Raw genomic sequence first — 23,564 nt, 5'->3', positions numbered from 1 at the left:
TGGGACCCCTTGCTATTCCCAGCAGACAGATCCCACATTAGAGAAACTGAGGGACCGTGCTATGCAGCCGCCCACAGACCTTGAAAAGGAGCGGGTGTACTGGGATAAAGGGAGGTTATATAGGGAAACTATTCCCGCAGAAGGGCAAGAGCCCTTGGAAACAGAAAGACAGCTGGTGGTGCCCCAGAGGTATAGGGACCAGCTGCTGAAGGTGGCTCATGCCATCCCCATGGCTGGGCACCTGGGTGTGCTGCGGACTAAGTCCCGCTTGTCTCATCATTTTTATTGGCCTGGTATGGGCACGGATGTGGCAAATTACTGCCGCTCCTGCCCTGAGTGTCAGAGGGTAGGAAAGCCTGGGGAGGTGGGTAAGGCTCCCTTAATTCCTCTTCCCATAGTTGGGGAACCCTTTGAGAGGATAGCTGTTGATATTGTGGGACCCCTTGCTATTCCCAGTAGTTCAGGCAAGCAGTATATTCTAACCGTAGTAGATTATGCCACTCGCTACCCCGAGGCTGTAGCGCTGTCGTCTATCAGGGCTGACAAGGTGGCCGATGCTCTGTTAGGCATATTCTCCCGTGTGGGATTTCCCAGAGAAATGCTGACCGATCAGGGCCCCCAGTTCACCTCTGATCTGATGCAGTCTCTCTGTAAGAGGGTGCAAGTAGAGCATTTAATGACCAGCCCCTACCACCCCCAGACGAATGGCCTGTGTGAAAGGTTTAATGGGACCCTAAAACAGATGCTGAGGACATTTGTAGAGTCACAGGGGAGGGATTGGGAGCGATACCTGCCGCATCTCCTATTTGCTTATAGGGAGGTGCCGCAGGAATCCACAGGCTTTTCCCCATTTGAGCTCCTCTATGGACGTAGAGTGCGCGGTCCCCTAGCTCTGATTCGCGAGGGATGGGAAGGAGACTTGGGGGCCCCAACGACATCTGTTGTGGACTACGTAATGCGGTTTAGGGAAAAAATGCAGACCTTAATGGGGGAGGTGTGTGAGAATCTGAGGGTTGCCCAATCCAAGCAGAAGCACTGGTATGATCGTAATGCCAGAGAAAGAGTGTATGAAGTGGGGCAAAAGGTGCTTGTGCTGATACCCACGAGGCAGAACAAGTTACAGGCGGCATGGGAAGGTCCGTTTACTGTGCTACAGCGGGTCAATGATGTAAACTATGTGGTGTCTTTGGATGAGAGGGGGAAAAGGAAAAAGGTATACCACATAAACATGATGAAAGCATATTATGACCGGGAGCCTACTGTGTTGACTGTATGTAGTTTGCCTGCGGATGAGCAAGAACCTGACCCCCTTGTGGATTTGTTGGCTTCAACCAGGGATTTAGAGGGCATTGAGATAGCCCAGGTTAATACCCACTTAACAGAGACTCAGAGAGGTCAGCTACATGAGGCACTTAGACCTTACCATAAGGTCTTCACGGGGAAGCCTGGCAGGACACACCTAGTGACACATCATGTTGACACCGGGGATCACCACCCCCTCAGACAGGCTGCCTACAGAGTATCCTTGGAGGTGAAGGCTGACATTAGGAGGGAGATCGAGGAAATGCTGGAGCTGGGTGTAATTCGGAAGTCTCACAGCCCCTGGGCCTCCCCAGTAGTATTAGTCCCCAAGAAGGATAAGACCACAAGATTCTGTGTGGACTACCGGCGGTTGAATCTGGTAACTGCATTTGATGCTTATCCTATGCCTCGCATTGATGCGTTATTAGACCAACTAGCTGGGGCCAAATTCCTGAGTATTATGGATCTCAGCCGCGGGTACTGGCAGATCCCGCTGACCCCTGAAGCCAAAGAGAGGTCTGCCTTTATCACCCCTTTTGGGTTATATGAGTTCCAAGTGATGCCCTTCGGGATGAAAAATGCCCCTGCCACCTTTCAGCGGCTCGTTAATCACCTGCTAGAGGGGCAGGAGGGGCATGCGGTAGCATATCTGGATGATATTGCGGTGTTCAGTGATACTTGGGAGGAACATTTGATTCATTTAACAAAGGTTCTAGACCGCATAGCAGTGGCTGGGCTCACTATAAAACCAGATAAGTGCCAGCTGGGCATGGCAGAAGTTCAGTACCTGGGGCACAGAGTAGGAGGAGGGTCCCTACGCCCAGAGCCCAGTAAAATAGAGGCTATAATGGCCTGGCCTGTACCACAGACAAAAAAGCAGGTGATGTCATTCCTGGGTACTGCAGGATATTACAGGAAATTCGTACCACATTATAGTACCCTGGCCAAACCCCTAACCGATCTCACTAAGAAGGCACTTCCTCGAGTGATTAAGTGGACCCCAGAGTGTGAAGGGGCCTTCAATGCCTTAAAACAGGTCCTTACCGACTCCCCTGTACTACAGGCCCCTAATTTTCACAGACGGTTCCTAGTACAGACCGATGCCTCTAATTATGGGCTGGGAGCTGTGTTGAGTCAGGTGGATGAGAAGGGGGATGAGCACCCTGTGGTATATCTCAGTAGGAAGCTGCTGCCAAGGGAAGTGGCCTATGCCACCGTAGAGAAGGAGTGTCTTGCTATCGTTTGGGCCTTGCAAAAACTACAGCCATACCTATATGGACGCCAGTTTACTGTGATTACTGATCATAACCCCCTACACTGGTTACACAGGGTGGCTGGGACAAATGGGAAACTTCTCAGATGGAGTCTAGTTCTCCAGCAATATGAGTTTACAATACAGCACAAAAAGGGGAGTACACATGGTAACGCCGATGGTCTGTCACGCCAAGGGGAGGATCCCACCTAATACGCAAGGTAGAGGCATGTGAGCCTCCTCCCACTGCGTCTCTTATTTGGGGGAGGTGTCACACCAACCGGTGTAGTACGTACACGGACTGGCTACCCGGTAGAGAAGGCACAGCCAATTTCAGTATGTGAGGGGTTAATTCGATTGTATAGGCATGTGGCGCCAAAAGGTCTTTTTAGATAAATTGGTCTTTTGAAGCTGGGACTCCAACCAAGGCCCTCTGCAAGGTGTGAAATTTCACAGGGAGGCAGTGCCTTTAAGTCTGCTAGCAGAGTCCTTCACCATATGCCTGTATCCCCTCATATATAATGGATTCTTTGATATGCTAAGTGACCACTAGCAGTCAGGAAAACCATTTCATATCCAGGTCATATCAAACACATATCAATAATAACTTATATATTCATTATCATACCTCCTTGTGTGCATACCTAGAACGGGGAAAGCGCACCCTACAAAAAGAGTACAAACATGGCGGCACCACTTAACCAGTTTGGACGGAATTGTGAAGTCTATGATGTTTAGTCATAAGTAGCTAGTGTGACATATCTATGGACTTCACAATTTACAGGAAATTCATAAATGTATGAATTATGGCTGTGGCGAGCACAGGAGGGACGATAAAATGAATATAAGTTATTTTGACTGATATGTTTCCACTACTCAAGGGGGAGGTCACTTATGGTACACCTTCCCTCCGCTTATACCACCTCTGGGCCGGCTTGGAAACTCGAGATGAACTGGGAAAGAGTATAAAATTAACAAGAGAAGATGGGTCAGTGTGCTTACTAGGGGCCAAGATCTAATTTTGAGTAAGTCGCCATCTTTCCTTGCCGGAGCCCTACGGACAGAAAAACTGTTACTTGACCATTCAGTGAGTAGTTAGGTTTTCTGTAATTTTCTCCTTTTTATTTTTATCTGTTGGTGTAAATTTGTTTATCATCTTTTTTGTATGCACTGTGATTTTTTTTGTTCATAATAAATATTCGTTTATTAAGTTCTGCCTTTGTCTGGTAAAGACTCACGTTACCTGAAGAGACCGTTTTATTGGTAATTTTAAATCACATAATTATTGTGTTAAAATATACTGTGTGGGTTTTTATAGTCTGATTCGTTTGGGGTACCAAGGCACCCCATTTCTAAATTGTCTTGGTGGTGGCAGCGTTATTTTGATATTTTCTATATCATTATAGTTAATTGCGGGTGGTATTAAGGGTGGATATTTTGTATTTTTATCACTATTTCCGGTCTAGTGCAGACAGATAGTGAATTTTAACCCTTGTACCACCAGAACCAAGTCACGCGCACGCTTGGAGTAGAGTGCGTTCGTGACAGTGAGATAATAGAGTCTGGTTCTATCGCGTGCGCGATCAGCGCTCTGCAATGCGTTGGGTGCGCTCAACTTAATGACGCAATACGAGTTTATGTCTAAAACTGCGTAAAGATTGTGTGTTCACGCTTTTTGGGCTTTTCTGGCTAAAAGGCATCTCAGAACCCCCCAATGTGCATTTGCCCCTCGCCAGCTATTACCCATGCAGGGGGTGTATTTGGCTGCGAGCTCCAGGCAAACACTAACGGAAACTCCCAGAATGGGGCAAATCTGGAAGGTTTATCTATAGCCATTTCTGCGTCGGAGCCGAGTCCGGGGGGGGGGGGCGGTCCGGATCGTGAGCTGGGTGCACGGAATACACGGCAGCAGCTTCGGGTTCCTGGTCACGGGGATTCTCCGCCATGCGCTATCCAGCTATATCTAGAACGATGGAACAACGTGAAAATTGTAGACAAATGCTTCTTAAAATCTATAAATGAAGTTTGTATCTATAGGTCAGAGTTCAGAACCAGAATGCTCTACATCCAATGAATGCAGCGTTTGTCACCCTCCTATCACGGGCTTAAATGTTGCTTATTTTTTTTTCCTCCCCTGTTTCTCTTCTAGACCCTGGGAGGCCAGACCCCGTGGCACTGGATAAGGACGGCATTCGGGACGTGGTGGGCCAGCTGAAGCGGTCTCCGGCGGGGTTAGACGCGGTTCTGGCCCGGACGGTCCCGTGGGGAGTGGCGTTCCATCACGCCGGTACCGAGTCTTCCATATAATACCAAGCAGGGGTTAATTATAGACGCAACAAAGATGCAAGAGTTAAGGAAGCGGCCCATGAGCTTGCCATCCAGTCTGACGGCTCTTCCTGGTGGGCTCAAGAGCTTACAATCTAAGATATAATTATAAATATTTGCTAATGGCTAGACTTTCATTCATTTAAAGCAATTTTGCCCAAAGTTTGGATGTTTTATATTAAAAAAACAAAAAAACTAAAAACCAAACTCAGCGCGGAGTGTTATACGGTGGATGCTTCACCATTGAAAGCGCAGACTTTTCGTCCAGTCGGAGCCCCCTGAGGCTTTGGTTCGCGCGGGGAGGGTATGAATTGGCCGCATTTATAATAAATCGGTAAATCCCGTCGGGTTTAATACGTTGCGTGTGATCGGTTGGGGGCCGTCGGCGTGTTTCATTCTTTGTTTTCTTGTTCCCAGGGCTGACGTTTGACGAGAGAGACATCATAGAAGGAGCTTTCCGCCAGGGACACGTCCGAGTGCTGGCGGCCACCTCCACGCTGTCGTCCGGCGTTAACCTGCCTGCGCGCCGGGTCATCGTCCGCTCTCCCCTGTTTAATGGCCGCCTCCTGGATATTCTCACATACAAGCAGATGGCCGGCAGAGCGGGGAGGAAAGGAGTGGACACGGCGGGTGAGGGCAGGGGGTCGGGGTGAATCCAGTCCCGGTGGTGGTAGAACGTCTCACCCCTTCTGACACGATGGGTTTGGACTGGCAGAGGTGCGGATTACGTTTAAACGGGATTTCCCACCATTTTATTATTCCTCGTATCAGATTAACAAATACTTTTATACAAATATTCCTCAGTTTCCTTTTTTACCCCAGTTGTAGTTTTTGCCCCATAATATAATGTTTTCAGGCAGCTGCATTAGCATCGCCATAAAGCATCACATGACTGACCGCAACGGCGGCTCCAGATCTGCAGATAAAGGGGGTTTATTGGGACAAAATGAGATAAAACCAGGGGGTTATATTACTATATACAGTGCTGGGGGTTATATTACTGTATACAGCGCTGGGGGGGTTATATTACTGTATACAGCGCTGGGGGTTATATTACTATATACAGCGCTGGGGGGTATATTACTGTATACAGCGCTGGGGGTTATATTACTATATACAGCGCTGGGGGGTATATTACTGTATACAGCGCTGGGGGGTTATATTACTGTATACAGCGCTGGGGGGGTTATATTACTATATACAGCGCTGGGGGTATATTACTGTATACAGCGCTGGGGGGGGCATTATATTAGTGTATACAGTGCTGGGGGGGCGGGGGTGTAATATTACTGTAATGGAAGTAAGGCTAATCCAGTGGGATAGACATACGGCTCCTGAATCTAAGACGAGACCAACGACTGATTAAGGTTTGAGTCGTTACAGCAGGAGGAACGGGCCACTAGACGGGGGCCGGATGGGGCCGATCTGCCGGCCGGTTCTGAGATTCTATCTGCGTTTTCTGCTTCTAGGTGAAAGTATCCTCGTCTGCAAAAACTCCGAGAGATCCAAAGGCGTCAGTTTGCTGCAGGGGTCGCTGAAGCCGGTGCAGAGCTGTCTAATGAGACGGGGGGGCCTCGGCGTCACCGGCAGCATGATCCGCGCTATACTGGAGGTGAGCGGCTCCATGGAGGGGTCTCATTTTAACCCTTTAAACTGGCTTGGTGCCGGAAAGGTACGGGTCGCTCGGTAACACAAGTTAAGAGGAGTAAATATTGGGGCTGTTTCATGGGTTTCCCTTTTTTTAGGGAGTTATCTATTAAACAGTTCTTATCCAATGAACGAGGCCATTCACGTCGGTTCAAACTTTACACCAGAATCGCCTTTTATGCAAAACCCCTGAAGACCGATAAGAGCCGCCGGTGCCATTTAATCTCCCCGCTTCTAGATTCAGGAGCCGTATGTCTACCACCTCTGCTGGGAGGCTGTTCCAAGGCAATCGCCACCCTCTCGGAGCGGATAATTACTTCCGATAATATGGTGTCATGTGGCCGTCACGCGGGGGTTTTGCTGCGGTTTGGTATCTTCTGGGGGCTGTTTTGATTTTCCTGCATCGAGGTTTATTTGCCCCCCTCATTTCCCCCAGATAATTGTTGGCGGAGTGGCAGACACCCCTGACGACGTGCGGATGTATGCCTCTTGCACCTTGCTGGCTGCCAGCCTCCAGGAGAGCGAGGAGCGCCGGGAGGAGAGCGAGGAGCCCCGGGAGGAGAGCGAGGAAGGAGGGGCGATCGAGGCCTGCGTGGAGTGGCTGCTGAAGAACGAGTTCGTACAGATCCTGGAGGAAGACAGAGATGGCGGTAAAGGTGAGTGACGGCGAGGAGCCCTCGGGGGCCGCCCGCTTTACCCGTCCGGGCCGGTCACCGGCTCGTTAAATGTCATCCAAACTGCCCCGTTTACCCGCCAATACCGGCGATTATTTATCGAGCTCTGCCTGCCCCCTCATCCAGTTCGAGAGAAGAAACCAGATTAGTTTTCTCTCCCTGACGTATCGTACGGTGATACTCGCGGCTGGATTATAGATGTCTGAAAACACTTGCTCTATCTTTTTATAGTGGAACAGCCTCTCAGCTGAGGTGGTAGAGGGTAATACAGTGAGGGTATTAAACATGCATGGGATAGACATACGGCTCCTGAATCTAGGATGAGACCAACCGCTGATTAAGGGTCTCATCTAGATAAGACTGACCGTGTGCTCGCTGATTATTTTCTCGTTGTAGTTGAAGTTTATCGGCCCACGAAGCTCGGCTCGGCGACTCTCTCCTCCTCTCTCTCCCCGTCGGAGGCGCTGGGAATATTCGCCGATCTCCAGAGGGCGATGAAAGGCTTTGTTCTGGAGAACGACCTCCACATTCTTTATCTGGTAAGACACCAATCGGCAAACACCACCACTCCAGAGGTCCAGAACCCACCAGCAGATCGGCCCCATCCGGCCCCCGTCTCGTCGCCTGTTTCTCCTGCTGTAATGACTCAAACCTTAATCAGTCGTTGGTCTCGTCTTAGATTCAGGAGCCGTATGTCTATCCCATGCATGTTTAATACCCTCGCTGTATTACCCTCTACCACTTCTGCTGGGAGGCCGTTCTACGTATCTACCACTTTCTCAGTAAAGTAATACTGGTCTTTTGTAGTCATATTCCTAATCTGGTTGGCTGGATAATGCGTTATATTTGTGTTTTGCGTAGAATGTTCATGATGCTGAAGGATTTCTGTCTTCTCTGCAGGTCACCCCTGTGTACGAGGAATGGACCACTATCGACTGGTACCAGTTCTTCTGCCTCTGGGAGAAGCTGCCCGTCTCCATGAAGCGCGTGGCAGAACTCGTGGGAATCGAGGAAGGTTTCCTGGCGCGTTCAGTAAACGGCAAAATAACTGCCAAAAATGACCGGCAGCACCGGCAGATCGCCATCCACAAGAGGTAGCAGCGCCCGATCATAACTCGTTTGCCTCGACCTCTCAGTGATTGTAGTGCATGCGCAGGAGGGTTCTGTCAGTTCCTTAATCTCTTTAAAGAGAAGTTTGGGGTGACTTAAAGTTCCTAGTTTTTTAAAGAAAAGCTGATTCCCCCCCCCCCATTAAAATAACATGAAGTGGATGAGAAATCCAGCGCAGACGGGGTTAATGCTGTAAATGACTATTGTAGCTGGAAACGGCTGATTTTTAATGGAATCTCTTCATAGACGCACAGAGGCCTTTATCACTCCCATCACTCCTGTGTTCCAATGGCCCTTTATCACTCCCATCACTCCTGTGTCCCAATGGCCCTTTATCACTCCCATCACTCCTGTGTTCCAATGACCCTTTATCACTCCCATCACTCCTGTGTTCCAATGGCCCTTTATCACTCCCATCACTCCTGTGTTCCAATGGCCCTTTATCACTCCCATCACTCCTGTGTTCCAATGGCCCTTTATCACTCCCATCACTCCTGTGTTCCAATGGCACGTTTTGTTCGCTGATCCAAGTTTAAGTTTAAAAGGTTAATTAATCGTTGGAAACCCTTTTGTAATTATTACATTTGTGTAGTTTTGATAGAACAAGTGCGTTTACATTAGGCTGTTCTTTCTTTCTATCTATCTGTCTATCTATCTGTCTGTCTATCGTTAAAGTATTTTAGGTTTCTGTAAACCAGCCGCAGTTTGCCATTTATTTCTCATTCTCTCAGATCAACCGAGCGAAAGCCGATCTGACATAAAAATGATTTAAAGGGACAGTTTAACGTCACAGGCAGCCTCACAAAAAAAGAATGCATGTAAATTAGTAAGTAACCCCTCCAGGCATTCGCAAAGGGGGGACGCCATGAGAAATGAAAGGGACCCCTCAGCTGTCACGTGCATTAAAGCCACAGCTGGGCTGTCCCTTTAAATCTGCTAGAATGAACCTGACTGTTTATTACTCCCCAGTAATCCCAGCCAGGGGCTAATGTATATTCACTGTATAGCATAAACATGTCGGGAGGTCACATATAAGACCCTCTAACACTGACCTGGGATCACGGGGGCTTCTTCATCAGCCTGCATGCGCCGTATGATTGGAAATCACGTGTTTGCACGTTTTTTTGCTGAATGCTTATTTTTTGGCAGGTTTTACACCAGCCTCGTGCTCCTGGATTTAATCAGCGAGGTTCCTTTAAAAGACCTGACGAGGAAATACGGCTGTAGCCGCGGGCAGCTTCAGTCCCTGCAGCAGTCGGCTGCCACCTACGCAGGTGGGTTTCCTGGTCACGTGATCAGCCCAACGGAGGTACAGGCGCTCCGGGGTCCTGCCAGGATACTGAATGCGGCCCTGCGTGGCAATGGAAACATTTTGCGTAATTGGACCAGCACCTTTTTTTAGGGGCTATCAGTCTGTATTATTATTACTAATCCGCGCAAGAATTTCTAGGCAAAATAATTTTCATTGATTTTTTTTCTCTTGTTTGTTAATGAATTTCTATGAAAGTTTCTATATCTGCAAGTTTTGCTTAAGGAGGAACTTAATTTAATATATTTTTTTAGGCAGCTGCATATCAGCCGTTTGTATGATTCTCGCTCTGTTATCTGACCCCCGATCTACTAAACCCCCTGACTCCTTATCATACTGCCTGTAGGGAACAATAGAACGGCTCAGTCTTAATCACCCAGTCGGACTCTCTGACTAATGAAAGTCTATGGAGGAACGGACTTCATTAGCATCGCCATAAAGCATCAGCTCTGTGTGGTGATTGAGCCAGGAAAGATATTTAAAGCCGTATTATTCAGTTTTTTGCTCAGCTCTGTATTTGATGTTTTTTGGAGGCTGTAGACGCTCGGTGGGTGTTTTCTTACATCCTGGGACCCGCCATTAATCTGCGGGGATCTCTGTGGCTTCCAGGCATGGTGACCGTGTTCAGTAATCGCCTGGGCTGGCACAACATGGAGCTTCTCCTGTCGCAGTTCCAGAACCGCCTCACCTTCGGTGTTCAGAGAGAGCTGTGTGACCTGGTCCGCGTGGACCTGCTGAACGCGCAGAGGGCCCGAGCGCTTTATAACGCGGGCTTCATCAACGTCTCTGAGCTGGCGAGAGGGAACATCACCGACGTGGAGACTGCCTTAAAGAACGCCGTGCCCTTCAAGAGGTGAGCGCTGCCCTGATATTACCCGCATATGATTATGTGAACTGTCTTATATAGTATAGCGCATAATAAAATATTCTGAACAGCATTTATCTAAACCTGTGGTCAGTTCTCTTTCCTCTGTTTATCCTCTTTGCTTTCTTTTCCTTCTTTTCTTTGCTTTCCTCCTCTATCTTTCTTTGATTTCCTCTTCTTTCCTCCTTTGTTTATCCCCTTTGCTTTCTTTGTTTATCCTATTTCTTTCTTTCTTTTCCTTTGCTTTCCTCTCTGTCTTTTCCTCTTCTTTCCTCTTCTCCTTTGTTTATCCTCTTTGCGTTATTTGTTTTTCTTTCTTTCTTTGCTTTCCTCTTCTTTCTTTATTTGCTTTCATATTCTTTCTTCCTCTTTCTTTGCTTTCCTCTTCTTCCTTTGCTTTCCTTCTAGTTCCTTCTTTGCTTTTTCTTTTTTCTTTTTTTTTCTATGCTGTTAGGCTGATTTAGTCCTAAAATTGCTTTTAAATAAAGAAAAAAAAAATGGGATATCTTTCTCAGATACACGCAGCCCTCCTGCCCTGACCCCCTCCTGCCGGTTCACCGGCCTGGCACTAAGCACCGTCACTTCAACCACTAATTACCGAGCCGGCCGACGCCACGGCAACGTACTCATCATGTATAATTAAGATACATCAGCTATGAGAGAAGTGATTAAAGTTTCACGAACTCCTGTTAGTGGCAGTTGGAATGAATGAGTCCGTGTTAAAAGACGACCGTCTTTAATATATTTATATCCATTCTGTGTCTCCAGCCAAACGCTTCCTATATAATTAATCGAGACTCGCACAGCAAAACGCAGAAAAACCCGAAATTAATGTTACAAACAGATTCCTATCCTGAAAAACATTATTTTTTATTAAAATCCGCAGAACTGCTCCAAGTACACCTAATGCACGCAGCAGGTTCACGACCCGCCTGCCCCTTCCTGGGGTGAAGGTGAAGTCATTAAGATGGTTTTAAAAACACTTTCTAAGTGAATTTGGCCCCTCGGACTCGGCCGGCCCCCTCAGCAGCTGGGACCCCGGCGAGAGCTGAATAGTTTAGCCGGGCTTTGTAGGATCTTGTCGGCTTGGATCTGGAAAACGGTCTTCGATGGCGTCCCGAAAGCCTTAAGTTAATTAATAAGCCCTAAAACCAGAGGGATTTAACCAAATCTCCTCCACATCACCCCGGATATAAACCTCGAATAATAAAAAACAGACCATGTGACTATTATCTCATTTCACGTTTTTCTACTTTTGTCCTTTTATCTCGCTGGTTTGTCTCGTTTTTTTTCTTTTTCTTCCCAGACCTCAAGTTCACGAATCACCAAAAATTCTTCCCGTTTTAATTTTTTTTTTTTTTTTTTAACTCTTTCAGCGTGCGGAGGGCAGTCGACGAAGACGAGGAGGCAGCTCAAGAGCGGCGAGCGGCTCGGTGCATTTGGATATCGGGTAAGAAGGGGCTGACGGAGCGCGAGGCGGCTGAGCTTATCGTGGCGGAAGCCAGGAGGCTCCTGAAGGAAGATCTGGCCGTGATGGGAATCCATTGGAATCCAGATTTAGACTCTTCTTTCAGCACAAGCCACGAACCCGTCCCCGAGGCTCGAGAGGGATCTAGAAAGGACCCCAAAAGCACTACAAACCCTGAACGTGCGCAGAATCCAGTAGAGTTCAAACTTGAAGGACCGCCTGGTGATGAAGACACGAGGGGGGATTCCAGGAATAAAACGAGCAGCGGACGGGTGGAAATGGCCAACGGTTCATGTCCAGGAGGCCAGGAGAAACCCCTTGATCATATGAAGATGCGGGGTAATTCCGTGCTTGATGCACACGCGTCGCAAACCGTATTCAACAACGACCGGGAAAAAACTGAGAGCTTGGTAGCTCTGGGCAAGACGCCTGCCGGTCCCGAGGAGGACATCCCTGAATCCAGGCCATTTATTACGGCGCCCGCCGCTAACCCGGTAAATCCAGAGACGCTGCACGACTCGAGAACGAGAACGGATGCTAATGAACAGCCAGGAATTCCAGAAGCCGCTCCTGTCACAGAGCAAAAAACCCTCCTCTGTACAAAAGAGACAGACGGCGGAACAGCAGAGAGCGCGCGCGCTTCAGTGGGCAGCGGTCGGACCGCTTCCCAAATCACAGAGACGCCTGGCGCTTCCAGGTCGGTGGGAACGGCCGCGTATCCCGACACTAGGACGACATCTCGTCCCCATTCAACGAGGACTGACCTTATTCCCGGAAATCTCCGGACGGCGCGGGGCGAGAGGGACGGGTTTGGGGTGAGGTGTGAGCGCTTGTCCGAGACCCCGAAAGTCGAAAGAGAACCTGATGTTTCGGTTCCCGCTGCTTCCGAAATCCGCTCGTCTCCGGGTCTGCGCATGGCATCGCGGGTGTTTGAGGACAGTTTCCAGTTGGATACCCAGACCGAGAAGCTGATAGAGCAGCAGGTGGCCCCTGAATGGTTTAGACAGCCGGGAGTAGGAGATACAGGGCTGCAGGCCAAGTCAGAGCTGAAAATCTCCCCGAAGCCAAGCTTTTCTGCTGCTTGGCAGACGGAGGTTGATGTAGAAGTTCATGCCGAGCAAAGCCCGACGCGGAGAGAGATGATGAGCCTTTTAAAACCTCGAGACCGAGGCGAGAGCTTCCCGGGCGTAGAGAGCGCGGCGGCGGGGAGTCCAGAAACGCCTCTTCGGTTACAAAGACCAGAAAACGTCTCTCTTCTCGAGGGGAACGATATTTCTCTGACCGATACCCAACTCCAAAGCTTTTTCCAAGCCTACCCGTCGCAGACCTGCAAAGAGGAGACCGCGTCACCCCTTCGTTTAATGGGGGCTGTGGGGCCGGTCTCCGAGGCAGGCAAACCAGGCTGCAATCAGGTGACCGAATCCACGTCTCTTCAAGGAGAACAGGATTGCAATCAGGTGGCTGAGACCAGCCTGAATATGAGCGATAGTTTTCTGTTTGACAGCTTTAATGAGGAAATACTTGTTGATCCCAAACCGCAGTCGCCCGATCCCCCTCCGCAAGCCGCCACGCAGCCGGTTAACGCCAACGGCGGGTCACGTGATGAATCCGCGCGCTCCGATATACAAAACGAAGGGCAAAATCTATCCACGCATTGCGGGGACGGATCATTGACTTTTTCTCAGCTTGATTCCTTCCAGATAATGGAAGTTCTAGATGACGCGGAGAATCCTCCATTGCTGTTCAGCAGAACCGCTCCGAGGAGTCCAGGAGCGTCAGAAGCCTTCACAGACGCCCCAAAAAATCCAAAATCAAAGACGCCCAAAACGGAGGAAATCCTGAAAGGTCAGACGTTGTGGTCCGACGCGTCGTTTGGTTTGAGTCCGGGGATGCAGGATGCTTTGGACCGGTGGCCCAGTCTCACGGGGCATCTCGATTCGAACGGCAGCCCCGTCGTGTCGCGCCCCAAAGAACCTTTACTTATTGCCAACGATGGAAGCAAAGATGGCTCCTCCGGGGCGATTTGTCACCAATTACGAGCTTATCCTTCTGAGCTTGAGCCTGAAACCGTCCCGCCTGCTCCAAACGGCAGCCACCGTTATGATATAATATCCGCCGAGCGCAATTCAAACCCGGTTGCTTCGGCAGAAACCAAAAGGAGGTCCGACTCCCGCCCCAGCAGCAGGAACGAGCTCGTCCCCCCGACGCCGCCTGATTACGCCACTGGAAGAATGGGTGGGATGTCCTGCGTTAAGTCTGGTACGAGGACCCCGCTGAATGGAGTTCTGGAAAGACCACCAATTCTCTCGCTGGATATGGAGGAGGAGGAGGAGGAGGAGGAGGAAGACGACGATGGTGATGATGATGATGATGAAGTTCCCGGGACGCCCAATGAAGGCTTTGACCCCAGGACAGGGAACCATCTAGAGTCCAACGGGGAAAGCTATGTCATCGACGAGGGCTTTTCCTTGCAGTTGTCTCAGGAGACCTCTCCTTTCGCCAGCCCCAGTTCCAGCTCCGAAGGGTTCAGCATCATCGACGTGGCCAGCGACCAGGCGCTCTTCCAGACCTTTCTGAAGGAATGGAGAACCAAGCCGAGGTTTTCTGTAGCCGTGGCCTGCGAGCGGAGGACGAGAGTCTTACCCCCCGGCGCTTGTATCGGAGGAAGGTTCCAGCAAGGTCAGTCCATCAGGAGCTTCGACGGGGTGTCCTTCAGCATACGTGTTGCGTGTCACAAATGAACAGGAACGCGGGTAACCGCACCTTGGGGTTCGCGTGGAAATAGAAAGTATGTTCCTAGCCTCTATTTCTAGTTCTTTTTGGGACATTTCAGCCCAAAAAGAGGCCGGTGGCCAGTTTGCCTACATGTTCCAGAAACAAGCGTCGTCGTGGTTGGTGAATAATCCTGTCCGCCGGGGAGGTGACAGTATCGAGGCTTCCTATTGGTTTAACTTCCCCTTATCAGTCTGCGTATTAGACATCAGTTTTGTGTCCAAGAAGCTTTAGTTTTGTTTGAGGCCGTTTTACTTTGGTGTTTTTTGGGGGGAGGTTTAGTGTTCTTTGGCCCGGTCTCCTTGTTTGGACTTTTTATATTACAAGTAATTGGCACGGGTCTCGGTCTCTCTCTCGGTCTCTCTCTCTTGGTCTCGGCCTCCCTTGTATCCAGATGCCTCCTGTCACAAATGCCGGTGTACAAAATGGAAGAGTAATAATAATAATAATTAAATCCATTGTTGGTTGAATTAATGGTGGAATTCTCCTCAGAAAGAGTTTCCTTTATTTAGATCATGCGCAGAATCGAGACAAGGCACACAACACACAAAAGTCGAAGCGTTGTCTGATTACATACTTTGATTACATGGTTTATATAGCATCTTATCTACTTCTAATATATATATATTCTGATTGGTTACTTTTCAAGCAGGTTACACCTCTTTAAGCTGCATAATTAAGAATGGCCTAGACTCGACCCTTTGCACGTATATATATATATATAGAATAACATAGAGTAGATATGTTGGCGGGAACTCGTGCATATATCATAGACTAGACATTCCCTGCTTCCTTATGTCTTTGTCAGCATTAATATTTACGATAACACAAGCATTTTTCTAACATCCATGTTGGGCTGGCAGGCTAGCGTGTTGTATGTCCGTGTGATGGCAGAAAGGGCGGGATGCTATGGGGGGTGGGGCGATGCTATTCCCATGTCTCCTAAATTGTTCCTCTCTCTTTGTAGTGAGAACGCCGTCCCGGGTCCCCGCTAAAGAAGATGGACTCGTTGTCGCGGGCCGCGAGGACCTCCTGCTGGTCGGGCTGGCGGTGTGCTGGGGCGGGAAGGACGCCTATTACCTCTCCCTGCAGAAAGAACAGGACGGGGCAGGTGTGTGGACCCATACTCTAAGCACCCCATCACACCCAGCCAGCCTCTGGGGCTTCTAGTCTGCAGCAGCCGGAGTCGTTCGTTGTGTGTCCCCTCGTGGGAAACCCGCAGCGACCACATCAGGTTCACCTGTGTGCAGGCAGGAACATCATTAACACCCAACCTGTTGTGATAGTCGTCTGCAGTTGCACCGGTGTCATAAAGAGGGCTCAGAGGGCTCCTCCTGATCTTCATGCACCCTGCTTTACCCCAACCCGTCTCCTTACCATGATCCGTATATGGGTCGGCTTTAAAATTGCCCTTTTTCATGGAATGCCTAATGGTCACGTGACACCGAAGCAGGGTCTCGCGTGCTGCTGCCACGGAGGCAGCTCATTCATTCTTCCGTCTAGCGCCTCAGCGGATCTCAGTATCTCTGTTCCCTTTCCAGATGTCAGCTCCAGCTTGGCGCCCCCTCCGCTGGACCAGAACCTCTCGGTGGCCGACCGTTTGTGGCACCTCCGGGCCGCCGTCCAGCGCAGCCGCGAGAGCCCGGGCTCCATCGTCGCGTACAACTTCATCGAGCAGTTCAAAGCCCTGGTCCTGGCGTGCGGCGTCTCCCTGGCAGGCCGCTTCGAGGACCCAAAGGTTCCGTAACCCGTTTAAAAATTAAATGTCTAAATGTAGCGGCATCCATTATTAATGCGGGAACGTCTTAATAGCTTTCAGCAGGCAGCCTCGATCGTCACCCCGTCTATGATTTATTCACGTTTTAGAGACGTTTGTCGCTGGTTAATGGCAGACGATGGAGTTCTTGGGCTCCTGTGGGACTTATTTGTTGGGATAAATGCGCTGTTTAAATTTGCCCCTTTCAGTTTAACCCCTTAATATAGAAACGTAGAGTCTGGCGGCAGATCGGCCCCGTCCGGCCCCCGTCCGGCCCCCGTCCAGTCGCTGTCCTGTATGAACCACCCCTGAGATCATGTGTTTCCCTGGCAGGTGGCCTGCTGGTTGTTGGACCCCGGGTCAAAGGAGCGAACGCTTCACAACATGGTGACAAACTTCATGCCCCATGAGCTGCCCCTGCTGGACGGGGTGGGCACCGGGCAGGGAGTGCAGAGCCTGGGACTCAGTACCGGCTGTGACCAGTCGGGGCGCCTGCGAGCCGCCATCGAGTCCGTCCTCGTGCTCAGCGCCATGGACAAGCTCAGCCGCTTACTGGAGAAGGAGAAGCTGGAAGGTAAACGCGGGGAGCGGAGCGAGAGCGGGGAGCGGAGCGACAATCCCCAGTAACAAAGCTCTGGTGTGGAGGGGAGGTGGAGGGGAGAGGAGGGAGAGAGAAGAAAGAAACTGGGAATAGAGAGAAGGGAGGATGAGAGAAAAACGTTGCTTTTTAATGATACTTACATTCTGCGAGTGTGTTTGTGCGCGAGTGCGCATGTTCTGCTTTGTATGGTGGTTAACCCCGTGGGTCTCGCTCCTGCCCCCAGACGCGTTCCACGCCGTGGAGATGCCCACCCAGTACTGTCTGGCGCTGCTGGAGCTGAACGGCATCGGGTTCAGTGCCGAGGAGTGCGAGACGCAGAAGCACATCATGGAGGCCAAGCTCAGCGAGATAGAAGCCCAGGTCTACCAGCTGGCCGGCCACAGCTTCTCCCTCACCAGCCCCGATGACATCGCGCAGGTACGGAGCTCAATGAGTAATTATTTGCCCCCGAGGACCCCCGGCCTGCGGATGATCGCCGGGGGCCGTAACTTTACCGTAACTTTGTTTCTTTCTCAGGTTCTCTTTATTGAACTTAAGCTCCCCCCCAACGGAGACGTCAAAGGACCGGGGGGCAAAAGGACTCTGGGTTACACCAGAAGGCCGGCGGTCAGCGGGGGCCGGGTCAGGCTGGGCAGGCAGTTCAGTACCACCAAGGTAGGGGGAGAAATCCCGGGAAACACCGGGGGAGGGGGGTATTTACTAAGAACAGCTCTGGGGCAAAATTTAAACCGTGGTCTCATCACCATAACAACCATTACGATATTTTAACCTGCAGAAAACATTCTGTTGGTTGCTATGGTGATAAGTCCGCTTTTCCGGTATTTACCCCAGGATCGCTTTCTATTCCTCGTTTTTTGTTTTGTTTTGTTTTTTTATATAATGTTTGTTTTTTTCACCAAACGAACTTTTCTTAACTTTTTTCTGCATTTCTGTTCCTCTCTGGTTGGTCTCGGCCGGCAGGACGTGTTGGAGAAGTTAAAGCCGCTCCATCCGCTTCCCGGCCTCATCCTGGAGTGGAAGCGGATCACGAACGCCATGACCAAGGTGGTGTTCCCGCTGCAGAGGGAGAAGCGTCCGAGCGCCTGTCTGGGGATGGAGCGGATCTACCCCGTGTCTCAGACGCACACGGCTACCGGTGAGCGGATATGTGTATATATAGAGCCGGGGGAGGGGTTATATTAGGGTCTATAGCGCCGGGGGAGGGGTTATATTCGTGTATATAGCGCCGGGGGAGGGGTTATATTCGTGAATATAACGCTGGGGGAGGGGTTATATTCATGTATATAGCGCCGTTGGAGGGGTTATATTCGTGTATATAACGCCGGGGGAGGGGTTATATTCGTGTATATAGCGCCGGGGGAGGGGTTATATTCGTGTATATACCGCCGGGGGAGGGGTAATTACTGAATACAGAACGAGGGAATGGAAACAGTTTTTTCCTTTTTGAATTTCAGGTCGTGTGAGTTTCACGGAGCCCAATATCCAGAACGTCCCCAAAGACTTTGAGATTGAAATGCCGCGTCTGGTTGGGGAAAGCCCCCCGTCGCAGGATCCGGCGCCGTCCGTCCTTTCCAGGGGCCGGTACGTTGGGGCCGGAGGGATGCGATAAACATAGAGACATTATATATATATATATGGTTTTGGTTTGTAGGCTCTTCGGATGAGGTCGCGCACTTCTGTTTCTATAACATGCTGGCGCCAGCTCAGGGCCCCTAGGAGAATGTTGTCCCAGTGTGGCCCTCGGTTTGGCAATGGAAGGAGGCCGCAGAGGTTCTGCTGGTTTATTTTATCATAAGGGGCTTTTACAGCTCGGGAGAGACAGCCTCGGCTCATGTTTTGCTCCATGGTGGGGGGGATTCACTAAACTGTGACTCGTCGTCTTAACGAGGGGTCTCTGGTGGATTCGCGTTTGGAGGTGACCTATGTGGCCCCCGTGTGTGCGTTCAGTGGGGTAAAAACCAAGGGGATTGTCCAAGAGATCAAGAGGACTCTGACGTGGGAGTCTCACCATCGCTTCCATACAGACAGCGAGAGACGGCTCTGTGACCCAAACCTAACAAAATCGCCCTTATTAACCCCCTATCTGCCAGGGACTTCACAGAATCCCTCTTAAAGCTTCATTTTTTGCTTTTTTTTTCTCTCCAGGGGGAAGAAGAACCCAATCCGAGCTCTCAGACCCAAACTGCCCACCGAACAAATTCCGGCTGAGAAGGGAATGTCGTTTTTTGTCAGTATGAGACACGCCTTCATCCCGTTTCCAGGTAACCCGCCGGAAAAATGCCGCCCCCCCAAAAAAAATACATTTTCATGCGCATTTTGCATGGACTTGTTGTTTAGCTCCTCCCCCAGCTGCCTCTACTGAAAGCAGGGAGCATACTGGGGAATGCTTCTTGCACATGCTCAGTAGAACCAACATTCTACTCAATGGGAGCTGAACTCCTATTGAAATCAGGGGGCATAGCAGCAGCCAATCACAGACGCTGACGACTTAAGAAACGGGTCCAAATTGTCTTGTAAAATGTAAAAAATAATTTTTTTTAAAAAAATAAATCTGGTTTCAGTAACGCATTTTGTGAGATTTAAATCCATATTTCTTACATATTTACAGAAATGAAGCGTGACGCCCGGGGGCCCCGTACTGCACATCCTTCCGTTTTAATGAAGATGCAGCCGTGGGTGTGCTTGGTGCTGTACTCTGCCGATCATTTATTTATTTGGTATTTTTTATATATAGGGGGGCTCGTCTTGGCCGCTGATTACGCTCAGCTAGAACTGCGCATCTTGGCTCATTTATCCAAAGACCGCCGGCTCATCCAGGTCCTGAACACCGGAGAAGACGTCTTCAAGAGCATCGCGGCCGAGTGGAAGATGATCGACCCCGAAGCGGTCACAGACGAAATCCGACAGCAAGCAAAGCAGGTCGGCCCCACCTCGGCGTAAACCAAATGCGTTCTACGCGCGGATGACTTTAATCAGAGGGTTTGCTGGTTTGCAAAGTCCCCTCCTGTGTGCGAAGGGCTGGCGTTCTCGGGGTTAATTATATATTTACATTCATCTGGTGTCAGAGGGCAAGAGGTTGCGCTATAGCATACATACGGTATCTAAATCCAGGGGTCCGGGGCGTGTTTCTATACGTTAAAGCATGACGTAAGGTGAGTTCCTGTCCCCCGGTGCGGCCCACGGGGGCCGGTCCCACCCGATGCCGTGTGTTTTATACGCATCATCGCGTGTTATTGTTGCGGTTATTACATCGCCGCACGTTCTGTTCCAGATCTGCTACGGAATCATCTATGGGATCGGCCCCAAATCTCTGGGGGATCAGATGGGGATCGAGACAGAGGATGCCGCCTGTTACATCGAGTCCTTCAAGGCCAGATATACCGGTAGGAGCCGTGGCGGTATAAGTGGTATATATAGTGGGGGCGTATGCGGTGTGTCCTCGTGTACGGGGTTGTTTGCTGGTCGTTTACCCCAGAGGTTTGTCGGTACGGCCGCTGCTTTCTCTTCCGTTACCGTTTTTTTCCGTCCTCTGTTAGGTATTAATAAGTTTCTGCGCGATACGGTGAAGAGCTGCGCCCGGGACGGCTTCGTGCGAACCATCCTCGGCAGGCGCCGCTACCTCCCGGCTATTAAGGATTCGAACCCCCACGCCAGAGCCCACGTGAGTGCGCTGCCCCCCGTCCCGGTGGGTTTGGGAGAGAAGAGAGGGACCCCGGGCCGGACGACGTTCTAACGCTTAAAGGCTCTGTTACCTAAAACAGTGAAAACCTGAAACAGCCCTTCTGGGGGGTTAATAACAGGCGGGGCGTAATATTATAATAAATTATTAGAATCTGCCCCTGTTTGCTGTTCTACTTTGTACAGAGTCCTGCACCAGTCCCACCTGGACTCGTCTCCTGGGAATGTCGAATAATAATAATTTTTTTAAAAAGGGTATTTTTTTGTATTAACGCAAAAAAAAAAGACTACAACTCCCAGCACTCTCCAGCAGGCGAGATCGAATCCTAATTTTGTTTTTGTATTTGCCGGCGTTCAGGCCGAGCGGCAGGCGGTGAACACGACGGTTCAGGGCTCCGCGGCGGACATCGTGAAAACGGCCACCTTCAATATCCAGAGGCGGCTGGAGGAGAGCTTCCCGTCGGTGCCGCTTTCCCACGCTCACCGGGAGCATGCGCCGCGCACCGCAGGTGGGATTTCTGTCTTCTCTATTACTATTCACTCTTTCCCCGCGATTCATTATTCTACCTGCGCCCCTCCCGCGCATGCTGAGGCTCGAGGAGCAGGTGCAGTTTATAGCCCGGGGTTATTAGATCGCCCCACGGTTGAGCGCCTGCTCTGGCAGCGTGTAATCGGTTAATCCCCCGGGCGCGCATGCTGTTAATCGTCGCTCCTAGCAAAATCATTCTGACACTTTTCTGGCCAGTAACCCCTTCACGGTGCCAGTCTGCCCCCCATTAACACCTTCATGCCCGAGCGTTCATGACTTTAACGCCAGAATGAAGGGAACCCAAAAGCTTTTTGCCGTAATGCGGGGTGATGATGCGGGGGGACGCGTGCTTTTGTTAATTGCGGAGGGGCCGCTGAGCGTATAATTGTGTAAATCCGGTGACGATATTTACAGGTTTGGCCGGAGAGGAATTTTTATTTTAAAAAAAATAATGAGCAGCGGTTGTTCTGGGAAATACTTTATTATTTTGTTTATATAGCGCCTGCAGATTCCGTAGCGCTGTTACTATAGAGGAGAGTGAAAATATTCAGTAAAGACCATTTACAGATTAACAATAAGATTAACGGACAGAAGGGGCCGGAAGGGCTGAGCGCTGCGTGAGTGTGAGCGCTGCGTGAGTGTGAGCGCTGCGTGAGTGTGAGCGCTGCGTGAGTGTGAGCGCTGCGTGAGTGTGAGCGCTGCGTGAGTGTGAGCGCTGCGTGAGTGTGAGCGCTGCGTGAGTGTGAGCGCTGCGTGAGTGTGAGCGCCGCATGTAAAGCCTTGTCCCCCGCCCCCGCTGACTCTTCTGTATTTTCAGGAAAGTCTGAGAGGCGTAAAAATAACCTCCCGCCGGAGCGCGGCGCTTTCTTCATCCTCCAGCTCCACGACGAGCTGCTGTACGAGGCTGCGGAGGATAACGCCATCCAGGTGAGACCCGCAGAACCCCCCCCTCCCCCCGGCAGACTCGCCGTCCGCCCCCCGGAGGTCCGCGCTTTATTCATACATTATTATTTAGAAGAAGAATGGGGTTTATTTACCCCGTTTAATTTATAAAGCCGTTTCCTGCTGTTTCTATACACATTATCGGGGCTTTTAGGGCCGTAGAACCCTGCGATCCCCTCATACCCAGCAAACATTCTGACCTCCTAGAAAAGAGGGGCATCAGGGGAGGAGAGAGGGGCATCAGAGGGTAGAAGAGGGACAAATGGGCTTGATGCCCAAAGAGGGCCCGGCCAAACTTAACACTGAGATACAAGTAGCAAGCGGTATTTACTTTATACCCCCCCCGTGACACCCAGGGGAGGGGGGGCGGCGTATCTTGGGAATCCTGGGGCAGATGTTATGGGGAGCTGGGCGGACGCCGGGCGCAGGTGGCTCCCGTTCACATGAAGCTTTTATTGCGTGTTCAGCATTTGTGTTACACGTGAACCCGCGACATGCACCTGGAGCCCGTGACGCCGAGCCGCCCTTCTGTTTGTCCACCGCATCGCTCGGATTATAGTCCGACATCGGGGTTGCGCCACAAGCCCCTCGGGATGTTAGAGAGACTCTCGTTTATCTTTAAGATGCTTAAAACCATTAATAACAACCAGACTGAAGAGGACTTCTGTTACCATCTTATGTGCAGACAGACAGACAGACAGTGTATACCCCCCCGCCCCACTGTCTGTGTCCCCCCTCCCGCCCCGCTGTCTGTGTCCCCCACGGGAAAATGGTTTGATCCAACCCTGCGCCGTTCTTTCTCTCCGCAGGTGGCTCAGATCATAAAGCGCGAGATGGAAAACGCCATCAAACTATCGGTGAAACTAAAAGCAAAAGTGAAAATCGGCCCCAGCTGGGGGTCCCTGCAGGACTTCGACCTGTGAGAGGGGCCCCGCAAACCCCGGCTGTACGGAGAAGACGGGAAGAATCCTCTCCTGCGCGTTGGAAAGTCGGCGCCATTTCTTTTTAACGGCCCCTTTTAATTTATTCCCCGGCGCGGTTTGAATATTCCGATGATATTTTAATATCTGATCCTTTTTGTATAGCAGGCGATACGTGCGATAAATGAATTTAAATATTAATATTTTCTTAAATTAAAGCATCAATTCATGAATTATTCCTCCCCGCCTTCTGACTCATCATATTCCGACTTTACCTAGTCGGAATATGCTAATTATGTAATGTATTTATGTAAGCATGTGTATATAATTATATAATGTACATGTAAGCGTGTGCGTGTGTGTTACATTCAGTGGCGGAACTACCGGTGTCACAGGGGTCGCGACTGCGACCGG

At 50.3% G+C, this 23,564-nt stretch overlaps 1 protein-coding gene across 1 annotated transcript in view; it reads left to right on the top strand.

Annotated features, from left to right (window-relative positions):
* The window catches only part of POLQ (DNA polymerase theta), a 32,549-nt gene extending 9,074 nt beyond the window's left edge, over positions 1–23,475 (top strand). Inside the window, exons 9-31 of the mRNA XM_053457082.1 lie at positions 4,704–4,841; positions 5,297–5,509; positions 6,349–6,491; positions 6,963–7,182; positions 7,597–7,739; positions 8,101–8,294; positions 9,460–9,584; positions 10,229–10,472; positions 11,861–11,934; positions 15,692–15,835; positions 16,266–16,462; positions 16,814–17,054; positions 17,305–17,498; positions 17,598–17,735; positions 18,042–18,216; positions 18,536–18,662; positions 19,227–19,342; positions 19,816–20,000; positions 20,353–20,464; positions 20,618–20,742; positions 21,118–21,268; positions 22,106–22,215; positions 23,040–23,475. Coding sequence (XP_053313057.1) covers positions 4,704–4,841; positions 5,297–5,509; positions 6,349–6,491; positions 6,963–7,182; positions 7,597–7,739; positions 8,101–8,294; positions 9,460–9,584; positions 10,229–10,472; positions 11,861–11,934; positions 15,692–15,835; positions 16,266–16,462; positions 16,814–17,054; positions 17,305–17,498; positions 17,598–17,735; positions 18,042–18,216; positions 18,536–18,662; positions 19,227–19,342; positions 19,816–20,000; positions 20,353–20,464; positions 20,618–20,742; positions 21,118–21,268; positions 22,106–22,215; positions 23,040–23,153 — 3,623 coding nt within the window. The 3' untranslated portion in view covers positions 23,154–23,475. The remainder of the gene's footprint in view (positions 1–4,703; positions 4,842–5,296; positions 5,510–6,348; positions 6,492–6,962; positions 7,183–7,596; positions 7,740–8,100; positions 8,295–9,459; positions 9,585–10,228; positions 10,473–11,860; positions 11,935–15,691; positions 15,836–16,265; positions 16,463–16,813; positions 17,055–17,304; positions 17,499–17,597; positions 17,736–18,041; positions 18,217–18,535; positions 18,663–19,226; positions 19,343–19,815; positions 20,001–20,352; positions 20,465–20,617; positions 20,743–21,117; positions 21,269–22,105; positions 22,216–23,039) is intronic.
* Positions 23,476–23,564: the final 89 nt, after the last annotated feature.

Source organism: Spea bombifrons, chromosome 2, assembly GCF_027358695.1.
Source record: "Spea bombifrons isolate aSpeBom1 chromosome 2, aSpeBom1.2.pri, whole genome shotgun sequence".
NCBI lineage: Eukaryota > Metazoa > Chordata > Amphibia > Anura > Pelobatidae > Spea > Spea bombifrons.
This window is presented reverse-complemented; position numbering and strand designations above follow the sequence as displayed.